Source organism: Monodon monoceros, unplaced genomic scaffold (genome assembly GCF_005190385.1).
Source record: "Monodon monoceros isolate NGI ecotype Baffin Bay Population unplaced genomic scaffold, NGI_Narwhal_1 Super_Scaffold_7, whole genome shotgun sequence".
In the NCBI taxonomy this organism is placed as follows: Eukaryota; Metazoa; Chordata; class Mammalia; order Artiodactyla; family Monodontidae; genus Monodon; species Monodon monoceros.
In genome coordinates this window covers 101,846,101-101,860,775 of record NW_021703784.1, presented here as the reverse complement: position 1 = coordinate 101,860,775, position 14,675 = coordinate 101,846,101, and the positions used below count along the sequence as shown (strand labels likewise).

Genomic DNA, 14,675 nt, shown 5'->3' with positions numbered 1-14,675 from the left:
GGGGGGGGGGGGGGGGGGCTCCCACCTAGACACACACACAGCCCCAGCCAGCTCACAGGGGCTTGGGTGCTGCCAGGGGGCGGGCCAGGGCCCGGGCACAGTGTCCGCATAGGCGATGGGCACAGCAAAGTGGCAAAGCAGCACCAGGCTCCCCTGAGAGTGAGGATCCAGGGGCTGAGGGCCTGAAGCCAGCACCCTGGCTGGCATAAAAGGGGGGCAGGACCAGGGACACGAAAGGAAAAACCCCAGCAAGCTGACATGAAATGACCGTTAATGCTCATTTATTTACTCATTTTATTGCGTACCAGCCTCTGGAAGGTATGAGAAGAATTCCCCAGGGAAGTGAGATCTGAGCTGAGACCAGAAATGAGGAAGGAGGAATCTTAGTAATAATTGTTCCCTTACTATTTTCCATTCGCCAGGCTCTGTTCCAAACACTTCATGTATACTAACCCACTGAGTCCTCAGAACCACCCTGTGAGGAAGGTTCTATTATTATCCCCATTTTACAGACGATGAAGCTGAGAGATAGAGGAGCTATTCGCTGCCAGACAATCTGGCTCCAGATCTGTGCTCAAAATCTCCACACCAGTCTCAAGGCCTTAGCCAGGCAGAGGCAGTTCCCAAGGGAAGGGAACAGTATGTGCAAAGGCCCGGAGGTCGGAGAGAGCTGTGTTCAAACTGTTGGGCACTTCACACATGTTAGCTCATTGAAACTTCCCAGCAGTCCCTGAGGCAGGCCGCATTGCCCCCATTTTACAGATGAGTAAGTGGAGGCTCAGAGAGGTTTCATCACTTACTGATGGCCACGCCAGGGCCTGGACCAAGACCTGTGAACCTGCAGGTGAAAAGTGAAAATTCCTGGCTGGGAGTTGGGAAAGGTGGTTCCCCCTTGTATGTCCTTCAGCTCAGCCCTGGGCTGGCTGGGGTCTGAGCTAGGGGAGGAGCTGGAGTGATGGGGAGCACCGGCCTAGGAGTCAGGGGACCTGGGCCCATGTCCTGACCCTGTTACTTACTTAGTCACTGTCCCTTTCCTTTGCTGAGCCTGCCTTCTCCCACCTGTAAATGGGGAGGGGAACGTAAGGAGAAAAGATGGCGAGGGTACTTCAGTTCTGACACCATCCATCGTCAGCTGGAGTGTGTCTGGTGTCTTGAGGCCGGTCCCAAGCTCAGTGCCTGCAGGGGCACACACGAGGAGAAGGTGGGAGCTGCCATCCCTGGACTGGGTGACCTCTGAGTTTAATGTCCTGTGGATCTAACATCGACCTTCCTGGGTTTCCTCGCCTTTGGCTCCAGGAGTGGCCCCAGGGGAGTGGATTCCGCATGACAGGCTCGATCTTAGGGAGTAGCAGCACATGGGCCTCCTGGGCGATCCCCTCAAGTCCTTCCACCGGAGCAGAAAGACGAAGAGACCTCAGACTGGCCCCAACCCGGCGTCCCCAAGGCTGTGTGATCTTGGGCAACTCACTGACAGTCCTTACCAGTAAAACAGGGCCGTGACTGGTGTCCCACTGACATCCCCCACCCCAGGCCCGGTGGGAGGGTCCTGTGAGATGGCACGTTTGCCGCGGGGACTCACCGCTCAGGTGGTATTCTGCCACATCCACGGCCATGACGCCCACCGCAGGGGCTGAGACTGGAAGGGAGAGGAGAGTCAGTGGAGGGGGCTTCAGAGGGTCATCAACCCCACCCCCCGCTATGGCCCAGGTGCCCATCATCCAGCTCACACTCAGGTGGAGGGGGCCTGGGCAAAAGTAGTGGGTTTTTTATTCTTTCATTTTTATTTTTTGGCTGTGCTGCGTGGCATGCAGGATCTTAGTTACCTGACCAAGGATCGAACCTGGGCCCTCCGCAGTGGAAGTGCGGAGTCCTAACCGCTGGACCGTCAGGAAAGTCCCTAAAATAGCATTTTTAAAAAATGGTGTTTAAAGCTCTTTTCAAGCACTCTGAGACCTCATTTCAGGGTTGCCAAACACAAAAACACAAGACACCCAGTGAAAAGTGAATTTTGGATTCGTTTTTAGTAGAAGTATGTCCAAATATCGCATGGGACATGCTTATACTGAAATATTATCCACTGTTTATCTGAAGCTCAAAAGTTGCTGGCATCCCGTATTTGTACTTGCTAAATCTGGCAACCCTGCTTCACTTCCGTCCTACCAACAACAGGCTGACCAGCAGCAACTCTGTTACTCCTTAGAGTGGCCCCTCAGGGTGTTCCCTAAGGCTGACTTCAAATGCTTTTGTTTAAATTGGACCCGAAATGCTGCATTTCTACAATATTCTATTATCAGTTCTTTCTCTGCTTGGGATGGTTTCCTCCCCACCCTCCGCTCCCAAGTTTTATGAACCACTGAAGGTTTGAGAGGTTTGAAGGTTTAAGTTGTTCTAGAAAGGTCTAGAAGCTCATACAAGCCATTACCTGCCCAGGCAACTGCTTACAGTTTATTATTTTTGTTGCTAAGAAGTAAACTGGCTCCCAGACATGTTCTAAATGGGGTGGGGGGTTGAAAAAGGGAGGCTAGGATGAGCTGTATGGATCTCAGCTCAAGGGACACGGAGGACAGGACGGCCCCCACGCTAACCTCTGCGTTCCCTCGCGGTTCAGAGAGGTGGTTATAAACAGGTAAGATGGGGTACACGGGGCGGTGGCGGGGGAGACTGGCAGAGTGTCCATCCACCCAAGGGCAACTGCTTTTCTGTTCCCGCGGGAACCCCAATCCAGCCTGGCTGGATCTTCTGAAAAGCCAGATACCAGTATTTTTTAACATGCAGTTTCTTGATTTTTAAATGTTGCAACCAACTCACTAAAATGTAAACACTACTGGGTAGAGAGGAAAAGGGTCCTGGATGGTGGCTAGCCTGTTTGCAACTCCTCGAAGGATTGTGTGGGCTCCCTTTGGGACTGGGGTCAAATCAGGGGCTGAGCATTTTCTAGAATCCTGGGGTTCTCCCCAGTTTGTAGCTCTGGAGTCAAGAAGCTGGGGTGCCTTGATCCAGACAGGGTTATCCGGCACATGTGGGAGTGCCGTAGGTCCCAGGACAGGAGGCCTCGAGAAGCAGGGCGGAACAGGGCCCTGGGGCAAAGCCCTGCCAGGTGCACAGACAGCTCCTTGCTCCCAGCTCCCCTGAGGATGCCCCAGCTCCCACAGTGAGATGTGGGTTGTCATGGTGATGGGAGGGAGGCGCTAACCTGGACTGGCTTCACCCATGCCAATTCAAGTGGAAGCTCATTGCTGGGACCTGCTGAGATCATAAGTACCTTGCTAAGCAGCCCTTACCAAGCCCTAAGCACTTTGCATGTATATTACCTCATATATTACCTACCTCTAACAGCCCCTTGAGGTAGGTGCTATTACTATCTCTGGTTTGTGGAAGAGAGTCATGAGGCAAGGAGGTAAAGTCATTTGCCCCAGGCTACACAGCTAAGAAACTGTTCAACCCAGGTCACGTGTTTCCACGCTCCCTAACCCCTGTGCCTTACTGCGGGGTGGGGGTGGGCGGTTCGGGGGGGGGGGGGGGGGGGGGCATATGGATTCAAAAGTTGCCTGAGAACCCGCAGGCCAAATTAGGCACTGTGTACAAGCCCAAGGTGGCCCTACTTCGTGGCAGAAGGGAGGCTGGATACACCAAAACACACATGTTAACATGAACACACATGTCCCAGTCTGCCTCTGCCTTGCTGGGAATCTGATCATGCCATCAGCTTTCTTTCCTGTTTCTCTAGCACAGGCTGACTTCCTGCACGGGGACAGCCCATGCCAGCAGCACACTAGAGTGGGTGGGCTGGGTACACCCCCGCGGCAAGTTCCTGTGGCTGGGGACAGAACCCCATACCTGCTGCATCAGACCTCTGGCTGTCGAGGGGCCCCCATGTATCAGACCTCTGGCTGTCGAGGGGCCCCCATCTCGCCAAGGCTGGTCCAGCTCAGACCTCAGACTCCCACACTGCCTACCTTTCCCCCTCCCCTCATCACAACACCCTGGGAGCTGTGCTTTCAGTGAAGGTGTGAATGACTCTAGGCTCACCCAGGCCAGAAGGTCCCGCAGATGTGCCCTGGGAACGGGAGAAGCCAAAGCACATCTGCCTGAGAGGAGGGAAGAGAGAACTTGGGGGAGATGTCGAGGTTCCTGGGATGGGGCGGCAGCCTGAGCACAGCTCTGAACCCCAGATCTGCCCCCTCTGTAAAATGGGGCTTAAGATGGCCTTATCAGGGTGTCAGGAGGGAGGAATGAGAAGTGCAGTGGGGCTTTTTGGCAAATCTTAGCTGCTGTGCTTCCTCGCCTGGCAATGGTCCGAAAGGCCCCTGAACCCCTACTTTGAGCAGTGGAATTGTGTGGGCAGCACTGCCAGCCTGCAGATGTGTTATATTTGTCTTAAAGTGAGTTACCAACATTTAAAAATTGGGAAATTTCCCATTAAAAAATGGATTTCTTAAAAAAAAGAAAGGATAGATTTCCAGCTTCCCGTTAAAAGTAAGATTTGGGAACAGTGGGTCTGTATACCCTGCCACCCCCACCCCCCACCCCCAACAGCCAGAGCTGGAGCTGAGTAGGCTCTGTCCCTCAGATGGGGCATCTGCTCTTCCGGTCTGGCACCTGCTACCCTTCCATTCACTTCCAGAACCTGCTGGCCCCTGGAAGCATCTCTATTCATGAGCCTGGTAAGCAGGCCTTTGGATGAGCTAGGGGAGGTTCAGAAAGGTTAAGTGACTTGCCCAAAGCCGGACAGCCAGCAGTGGTAGAGCTGGGCCTGCCACCCCATCCAGCACCTCTTCTATTAGTAGCCACAGCCCCTGTGCAAAGGGCTTCATGTACGTCTTCCCCATGGCCTCGCCCAAGACCCCTAGGGGGCAAATCCTGTTATTATCCCCACTCCACAGAGGAGGAAAGTGAGGCTCAGGGAAGGGCAGTGAATTTGCCCAGGGTCACCCAGCCAGTAAGCGGAGAGCTGAGACCGAGCCAGATCTGGCTCTGCAGCAAGCACTCTTCTTAATGGCTTTACTTTCTATCCCTGAGACCCCCTGACTCCATCTCACCCAGTACTGACAACCTCAGCAGACTCCCACTGGCAGCCTGGAGGTTTGCCAGGTAGAGGGGCTGCAGCTTCAGCTTGGAACAGGATGCTGACAAGGCACATCCGAGGCCAGGGCAGCCTCCGACCAGAGCTTCCCTGCATTTCTGACACACAGGAAATGGGGCACAGCAGGGGTGGGTCAGAGCTGCCCCAAACCTTCATCTGAGCCCCTTCCTGGCACCCTTCCTCACTCCATCTATTCATTCTGGCCCCAAATCCTAAATTGCATGGCGCTTGCTCATTGAAAACAGCTCTGGGTTCAAATGCTGGCTTAACCATACCTACCCGGCAATACGTACCTATTGCTGTAAGAATTAGACATAATTCATGCTAAATGCCCAGCGTAGTGCCTGGCTCCTAGTGTGAGCACGATATAGATCTGATGACTGAATGGATAAACGGATCCCCCTTTTACAGATTAGGAAGGCGGGGATGGAGTCACTCGGCATATGAGTAGCAATACTGGGACTGACTCCCGGGTACCATGCATCTGGGCCTGGGCTCTTGGCCACCATGCCACCTCCTGACCAGGCCTTTCGGGGGTGGAGATGGGTGGGAGGAACTGCCACGGGCCTTACTGGAATCTGACCACAGTCGAGGCCTCCTGGGCTTATCAAGAAATGGCTTTCTAGGAATTTGGTGCTTCTGCGGCAGAGAGGGTCCCCACGTCTCTGCTCCCCCTCACCCCATTTCCTTGCTTAGTGTCCCCATGTCACATCTCTGGCTAGCAAGCTTTTGGCTCCCCCTACCCTCACCCTGAGGCCAGCAGGCAATGGGAAGGATCAGGGGGTGGTACAGGGGAGCCCTCGACCTTCCAGGCTGGGAGCCTCTTTAGGAGCGTTAGCTTTGAGATCCTTTTCAAGTGCTCCCACTTCCTGGAGTAACCACATCCTGCTACCATCCCCCCAAAAGCCCACAAAAACCACAGTACAGACTGGCGAGGACAGTGGTAGCTGGCATTAACTGGGCACCTACTATGTGCTGAGCACTGTACCAAGGACTCGCCAGGTGTTATTTCGGCAAGTCCTCCCTGCTGCCCTCTGAGGGGGCTGATACTCTTCCCATTGTACTGGTAAGAAAACTGAGGTGCAGGAAAACACTTGTCCATAGTCACCAGAGCTGACAAGAGGCAGAGTCCAAGGTTGAACCCCAGGCTGGGAGCCCCCTCTCTCCCAAGCTGTTTGGAAAGGCTTCAGATTTCAGGGTGGGGAGGCCAGGGGCTTGGGTCTTGACCCTTCTCCAGACTGGCTGTGTTAATTTGGGTGAGTCTCCTGCCCTCTCTGAGCCTGTTTCCCCATTTCTAGTAGGATGCATAGCTCCTGCCACTCTCCAAACCTGTCACCCACCCCCTGGCTCAGGGAAGAGGCTAACATTCCAGGGTGCAGGTTTCCCAGGCTCTTTGTGGGGGAGGGTGGCCTCACTGGCTGAGGAGGGGGCACCCAGTCCCTCTGCAGCCCATGAAAGAGGGGTCACTAGGAGGGCGTGCTCAGGGCTCCTCCACCCACAGGCCTGGCTCCAGGTCCCCATGTTTGGACCCAGTTCCCCCTTCTTCAGCTCAACTCTACAGCCCCAAGGCCCTGAGATGGGCAAGCTTCCTCTCCCAAAGAGCAGTGGCATCAAAGGTTGGCTGGGAGACCCTGGAAAGCTCCCCACCCGTGCTGTTGACACCAGACAGAGGCTGAGGATCCTCTTGGCCTCCCAGGGCTTCCTGGCAATGGGGTGCGACATGGGGCATTTCCTGAAAACCCAGCACCCATGCCGCGGTAACCCCCAGGATACATGGGGACCGGAGTGTGGGGGGCTGACCCGGGAGCCGGGAAGAGGGTGTGAGGCGGGGCCGGAAAAGTGGGGACAATCAGGGCGCTGTGTGTGTGAGGGGCGTGCGTGCAGCGCGGGCGCCGGGGAGGCGTGTAAATGGCCTGGTGAGCCGCGTGTGTGCACACGCGGGGCGGGCGTGCGGGGCACGATGCGATGCGCAGTGCATGGAGTGGCAGGGCCGGGGAAGGGCGCCCGGCGTGCGCTGTGCCGGGCTTGCGTGTGCAAGCGCGGCGCGGGTGTGCAGACGAGAGGGGAGCTTGGAGCCCGGGGGTCCCCGGCGCTGGGAGGGGCACTGCGTGCATCTGCGTGAAGGGCGCGTACTCACCCCGGCTCCGCGGAGGGGTCGCCGCTCCAGCTCCGGCTCCGGTTTGCGCTCCGGCTCCGGCTTGGGCTCCGGCTCCCGGCCGGCCTCCCGCAGCGCGCACGCACCGGCGCCAAGCCCGGCCGTAGCCGGCGGAGCCAAGCCTGCAGTGTCTCCCCGCGCCCGCCTGGGAGGAGCGCGGCGCGGTCCGGGGGCTCGGCCGGGCCGGGGCGGCAGTCGCGAGCTGCGCCGCAGTCCGGGCACGCTCCCAGGATCCCGCCGCGCGCTCCCTCGCGCTCGCCCGCCCGCTCCCTCTTTAAAGTGACAAACCCGAGCGCTGTCTCCGCTCCCGGGAGTTGCGCGGCGCTTCCGGGGTCCAAGCCGAAGATCCCCAAGCGCTCCCCGGATCCCAGGGGGTCGTCCGAGGCAGAAGCCAGCCCCTCACTCCCTGGCCCAGGATGAGTGGGGATGGGGGATGGGAACGTGCTCACCGCGAGCTTCGAGAGGCTGGCGGAGCACTGGGCACGGAGTCAGCAGGCTTGGGTTCTAGCCCCAGCTGCCGCACCCCGGGTTATCCTGTTCCCCTGTTAGGCCTCAGTTTATTTTTCTGTAAAACGGGCTGGATACTGTGCACCTCCTAGGAACCGATCAGGAAACAGGAGGTGGGAGGTTTCCGCTTCTCTGAATGGTAGGCCAACATCATCTCAGTTAATCCTCACAATGACTTAATGGTGTCAGTGGTCACTCCGTTTTTTTTTACAGGAGGAAACAGGTTCAGAGAGGTGAAATGACCTTCCCAAGGTCACAGAGCCAAGGGTCAGAACCAAGACTTGAACCTAGGTCTATGTGACTTTAAAGCCCATACTCTTAACCACTTAGGGGTCCTGCTTTCTCTCAAAAGGAATGAATGAATCATTCAGGAGATATGACGCCCCCGCTGGATGCTAGGCACAGTGCCAGGTGTGGGCGATCTTCCATCTTCCGGGAACAGGGGGACGAGTCCCTCCCTGCCCGCGCAGTCTGGCAGGGAGGCACGCACGCATTAAGAGGGGCTGGAGTGTGCGGGGGGGAAGGTGCCACGTGCTGTGGGCTCAGTTACCAGGAGAGCAGGCTTGGTGGGTACCTGGGGGGGCTTCTGAGGGGATCTGTAGGATCTGGGGTGGGGTGGGAAGAGGGGAGAGGATCTCAGGTGGGGAGCAAGTGTGCTAAGGCAGCAGTAGTTTCTGGATCATCTACCCTCTGGGATTTGGGGGCTGAAAGCAACCTGCGGGCACTGCCCTCTCAGTAGGAGCTGGGTCTGTGCTGGCCTTGTTGGTGGGAGGGGGCATCCTTGGTCTGGAAAACAGGACCCTGGGGAGCCAAGGATTCAGTTTCACTCTCATCCACAGGGGACACCCTTTTTTCAGTTCATTTTATGGATTCTGAAGAAAAAGGAGAGAAAGGTCATTAATTATGCCCCTTTGAAGGGGGAGGGGCTGGGCACTGGGCCATGGGCTCTCATTGCCATTTCTTATTTAAGTTAATCTTCATAGCCAGCCAGGTGCAGTTTGGAATGACCGAGCCCATTTTCCACATGAGGACACTGAGGCATGAAGGGTTCCCGGTTCAGGAGGGAGCATTGAAATTAGACACCATCAGCACATAAAATGGCACACTGATACTGGCTTCTGTTGGAGCAGTAAAAAGGTGAGGTTGATCAACAACAAAAAACCAAATAATTCAATTGAAAAATGGGTGGAAGACTTTAATAGACATTTCTCCGAAGAAGACATACAGATGGCCAGTAGACACATGAAGAGATGCTCAACATCACTAATTATTAAAGGAATGCAAATCAGAACTACAATGAGGGACCAGCTCACATGGGTCAGAATGGCCATCATTAAAAAGTCTACAAATAACAAATGCTGGAGAGGGTGTGGAGAAAAGGGAACCTTCCTACACTGTTGGTGGGAATGTAAGTTGGTGCAGCCACTATAGAGAACAGTATGGAAGTTCCTCGGAAAACTAAAAATAGAGCTACCATATGATCCAGCAATCCCACTCCTGGGCATATACCCCAACAAAACTCTAATTCAAAAAGATACATGCACCCCTATGTTCATAGCAGCACTATTCACAATAGCCAGGACATGGAAACAACCTAAATGCCCATCAACATATGAATGGATAAAGAAGACGTGGTACATATATACAATGGAATATTACTCAGCCAGAAAAAACTGAAATAATGCTATTTGCAGCAACATGGATGCAACTAGAGATTATCATTTTAAGTGAAATAAGTCAGAAAGAGAAAGACAAATACCATATGATATCACTTATATGTATAATCTGAAATATGGCACAAATGAACCTATCTAAAAAAACAGAAACAGACTCACAGACATAGAGAACAGGCTTGTGGTTCCCAAGGGGGAGGGAGGGAGGGAGAAGGAGGGACTGGGAGTTTGGGGTTAGTAAATGCAAACTATTGCATTTAGAATGGATGAACAACAAGGTCCTACTGTAAGCATAGGGAACTATATCCAATCTCTTGGGATAAACCATAATAGAAAAGAATATTAAAAAATGTATATATGTGTATAACTGAGTCACTTTTCTGTGCAGCTGAAATTAGCACCACATTGTAAATCAGCTACACTTCAATTAGGAAAAAAAAAAAAAAGGTGAAGCTGAGGCTGTTCTGCTTCTGGTGTCAGCCCAGTGGGCTGATGTGGGAACTGGAGTCTGGAGTGAGCTTGAAAGGAGATCTTGCCAATTTCATGTAATAACCCTTCAGTGACCAGAAAAGCATATGTATGTGTGCCAAAGACAGGAATTACAAGTGCCTATCCACAGGAGAGAATGTAAATGCATGGCAGTACAGTCACAATGGCACACGGTGCAACAAAGAGGAGAAAAGAGCTACCACCACCTGCAACAGGTGGATGAATCTTGCTTGTAAAGTTGAATGAAAGAAACCGGCCACAAAAGACCACACGGTGTATGATTCCATTTATAGAGAGTTCAAAAAGCAGGCAGAACTTCTCTCTGCTGTTAAAAGTCATCATGGCGGTTACCATGGGGTGGTGACTGTGAGGGGCCTGAGAGGGATTCTGGGATGCTGTTCATGTTCTGGTTTTGATCCCAGTGCAGGGTCCCCCCCACCCCTCCCCCCAGCTCTGTTTTGTGTGTGCGTGTGTTTGAAAATTTGCAGCACTGCACACTTATGATTTGTATACTTTTCTACATGTGCGGTACACTTCAATACCACTTACAGAAACACACAAAAACCTTGTGTGGCTGCCCACTGCACTGGAAAAAAGCCAAACTCCTTTCTGTGGCTTACAAGGGCCTGCTGGCCTCTCTGACATGCCATGCCGTCCTCACCCACCAATCTCCTGCCTGTCAGCCTTCTGGTGTTCCCAACACCTGCCAAGCTGTTTTCCTCCTCAGGGATTCTCACTTGCTGGTCTCTGCCTGGAAGGTGCTTCCCCTGTTCTTGCCAAGACTGCTCCTTTCATCCTCTGCGCATCACCCTAAAGAAGTCACCTCTTCAGAGAGACCCTCCTGACGACCCCACCTACAGCCCTCCGCCCACAGCATGCTGTTTGTTTCCTACAGAACACTAGCCATAATCTGCAATTATTTTATTTGTTTACAGTTCATTTTCTGCCTCTGCCAGGAGACTGATAATCACAAACACACGGCACACTTACTGTGTGCCAAGTGATCTTCAAACATCGTATTAAGGCATTGAATCTTCACCCCAACTCCATGGGGGGATGCTCTTCTTAGCCCTATTTTACTGTTGAGGCAATTGGGGCTCAGAGAGGTTATATAAGTTGCTCACGGTCACACAGCTGGAAAGTAGCAGAGCCAAGGTTTGAACCCAGGCAGCCTGGTTCCAGAGTCCTTTCTTTAAACTCTACACTTTGACAGATCTGTTTTTTTTTTTTTTTCCCCCTGTAGTATATCTGGGACAGTATGTGGCACACAGTAGGTACTCAATAAATGTTGGGGGAATAAATGAGTGTGCTAAAGAGAGGTGGGGGGCAAGCTTGGATCCCAGCTGGAATTAACTGTAGTCAGGGCCAAGGCCTTGCCTGGACCTGGGCCTGGGCACATCTTCCCAAGTGGAGCCCACCTTCAGCCTCCCCTACAGACCCTACGAGACACATAGCCATTCACAGAGGGGGCTCTGCCTTAAGGGCATACAACCTGTCTAGGGTCCCTTGAAGGATGGAAGCCCCCCAGGAGGTGATGCTACCTATCAAGTGCCCAGGACTGTGGTGGCCCTGGAGAGAGTGACATGAATCCTGTGAATCACCTGCCTCTGGCCAGAAACTTTCTGGACCTTGGAACCTCCCCAGGGATAGGAAGGTCCTATGTGACTTGCTTGGAGTCTAAGATGTGGCTACAGTGCTGGCCAGTGAAGACCACAGCCTGTGTCATCACCTCCCTTGACCTTGTCATGAAGTTCCCACACCCCGGTAGCTGGAGCCAGCGCGCTGCTGGTTCCCCACCATCTTCTGCACCAGCCTGTCCTGGCGGGGCTGTCACGGCTGTGAGCCTGCTCAATCCCTCTCCCAGCGGGACCCCTCCTCGTTCTTCATCAGCCTCTGGGACAATTGCGACCAGTTCCTGAAGAGCAAGGGCGCCTTAGGTGAGGCGTCGCCCTGAGGTCTGGCCCAAAGGATGCTCTACCCCTGCGGCTGCTGGGTGTGAAGTCAGCCCAGCTACAGATCACGAAACTAAGGCCCAGAGAAAGGAAGGGCCAGCCAAGGCTGCGCAGTGGGGGAGTTCTGGAGTCAGGACAGGAGCGTGGTCCCCAAGGCCAGTGCTCCAGCAGCAGTTCCACATTGCCAGGGCCCTGGCCAGGAGCTTGTCCGCTCTGCATCTTGAGCCCCGGGCCTCCTGCGGGCCCGACTCTTTCGTGTTCGGAGAGGCTCAGCCTAATTCCCGTGGGCATGAGCTCTGAGGTCAGGCAGACGTGAACTTGCATTTCCACCCCTGACAAGTGGTTTCACTCCTCTGAGCTCAATGTCCTCATCAGTAGGATGGGGCTGAAGTTCCTCTCACCCACAAGCTCGGAGGAGCATTAAAGGAGCCGGTGCCCGGTGTGGAGCAAGGCCTCAGTGAATGGCGGCTGCCGCTATCACCCGCTCTTTCCTGAGCTCTCCGTTCAGGTTTTCCCAACCCTGCCCTCAGCCTGCCTCTTTGTGATGATGTTTTGCTCCAGCCATGAGCTCTCTGGCCTCCCTCTGGCCTCTTCAATGCCTTTCCTCCCACTCCCACCTCATAGAGATCCAGAGCCCTCCTTGCCAGCAAGGGGGGCAGGAACCGCTGGACACTTCTGTATTCACAGTTTTTTTCTGGTCACATACAGGAAGGAAATTCATAAAGATCAGAACACTAGACACAAAGGGATACTAGCAGTGAAGCCACAACTGCTGGGATCTGTCAGACATGTTTCAAACCCTCTTTCTATTCATCATCTCATTTGATCCTGCCAAGCTGATGCTACTCTTTTGCTAATGAGGAACCCAAGTCCAGGAGAGCTGAAATCACTGGCCATGTGGAGCCCACGAGCCCTGGCCCCAAATCCTGAGCCCCCTCTCTCCAAGAAGCCCTTTATGTTCCCTTTGCTCCCAGTTGGGGCTCCCATCAACCCATCACCTGAAGGCACCCACCTTGCCTGATCCCACATGCCTCCCTCATCTATGCCTGGGTAAGGAAGTGGCCCCTTGAGCAACTGCCACCAACACAGCTCCTTGGAGAGTTGCCCGCTGGGACGCAGAGAGCATGAGGCAAGGGGCCGGGACCCAGGATGGGTGAGTGTTGACGAGGGCAGCCCAAGGGAGGCCTGGAGATGCAAATGCTGTTGTGGTAGCAGGGACAGTTCTCCCAGAGCTGGCTTCAGCCTCCCTGCTTCCCTGTTGCAGGGACCATCAGTCTCTGTACGCACAGGACACCTGGGCTGCCTCTGTCATCTGCAACTAAGAGCCCCTCGGGTGGGGACAAAGCTGCCACTGGCATTAGGGCAGAGGAAACCCAAGAGGGAGCTGCAGCTCTGGAGGTAGGGGTCCCTGTTCCAGCCACCCAGCACGCGCCCAGGGCGACCTGTCTGCCAGCCCCTTCTCTCCTGCTGGGTATCAATCTGTCCACCTGCCTCTACGGCTCAAAGGCCCAGGGTTGCTGTGACTCTCCCCACCTCACTCCCAGGCCCGTCAGCTCTCTGGGCCCACATTCACTGGCTGAGATGGTCCTTCCATTGCCCCCACCCCACCACTGTCTTTGGCAGTCCCAGCCTCCAGGGAATGTCGATGCTGGAGTCGGGAGGCCACGAGGGTCCCAGCTGCCGGTGGAAGGCCGGAGAGAACAGCTACGTCCATCTATGTCCTCAGACTCCCATGCCAAGCCTCCATCCCACCAACTACCCCTCCCCCTCCCCCTCCCCCTCCCCATGCTGCAACCCCTCAGCCCTTTATTCTCCAACCTGGGTTTTGCCCACAAGGCCCCAGGTTTCCAACAGGTCCCAGTTGCTGGGGACCATGCTGTGCTCACAGCCCGGCCTCAGTGCCCAGACAGAGGGCAACCAGGCCCTTTCCCCAGTCCTCTCCAGAGAAGCTGGTATTTGGGAGGCAGGGTTGCTAGCCCGTGGTATCTGTGGTTGCCATTCCATCTACTTCACCCGCCAAGCTCCCCCACCAACCCTGGCATCTGTTCTGGACATGTTACTTGGATTCCCAGTCCTTGAGTCCTGTCAACAACACCTCTTTTCTTCCAACGAGCATTTTTTGTGGGGATGTGCGGGTGAGGTTGACACTGTCCCTGACCCCTGATGGGATGCTGGAGTGAGATAAATTGTGCCCCCCTCCAAAAAAAAAAAAAAAGATATGTTCAAGTCCTAACCCCTGGTATCTGTGAATGGAAAAATAAAGAAATATGTTTGCTGAGGTAATTAAGGATCTCAAGATGAGATCACCTTGGATATAGGACGGGTCCTCAACCCAATGACTGGTGTCCTTCTAAGGAAGATCACAGACGCAGAGAGGAGAAGGCCAGGTGAAGACAAGGCAGAGACTGGAGTTAGGAAGCCCCAAGCCAAGGAGCGCCAGGGGTCACCAGTTGCCACCAGAAGCTGGCAGGGAGGCATGCGAGAGATTCCCCCTCAAGTCTCCAGATAGAACCAGCACTGCTGACACTTTGATTTCAGACTTCTGGCCTCCAGAACTGTGAGAGAATAAAGTTCTGTTGCTTTAAGTTGCCAAGTTTGTGGTCATTTGTTACAGCAGCCCCAAGAACCTCATACAGAGGGTTTGAACCCCGACCTGCACCAAAGGCACTGAGCAGAGGGCCACGGGGTCTGGGGGCAGAGCAGCCCCAACCTGGGGGTCAGATGAGGCCTCTCAGCCATGGCCACATGTGACATGGGCCTGTAACCTCGCCAGGAAGAGACAGGGACATGGGAGAACCTCACAGACAAGGTCCAAG

At 54.5% G+C, this 14,675-nt stretch overlaps 1 protein-coding gene across 3 annotated transcripts in view; it reads right to left on the bottom strand.

The window, feature by feature from the left end:
- Positions 1-14,675, bottom strand: part of SYT12 (synaptotagmin 12) — a 29,064-nt gene that overhangs the window by 12,357 nt on the left and 2,032 nt on the right. Inside the window, exons 1-3 of one of the 3 annotated variants that reach the window (XM_029208877.1) lie at positions 7,282-7,540; positions 7,221-7,250; positions 1,580-1,636 (exon numbers count right to left, since the gene is read on the bottom strand). In XM_029208877.1, coding sequence (XP_029064710.1) covers positions 1,580-1,613 — 34 coding nt within the window. In that variant the 5' untranslated portion in view covers positions 1,614-1,636; positions 7,221-7,250; positions 7,282-7,540. Of the gene's footprint in view, positions 1-1,481; positions 1,519-1,579; positions 1,637-7,220; positions 7,251-7,281; positions 7,541-14,675 lie in introns of those variants that run through there. The other 2 variants (XM_029208878.1, XM_029208879.1) reach the window with 2 other exon arrangements.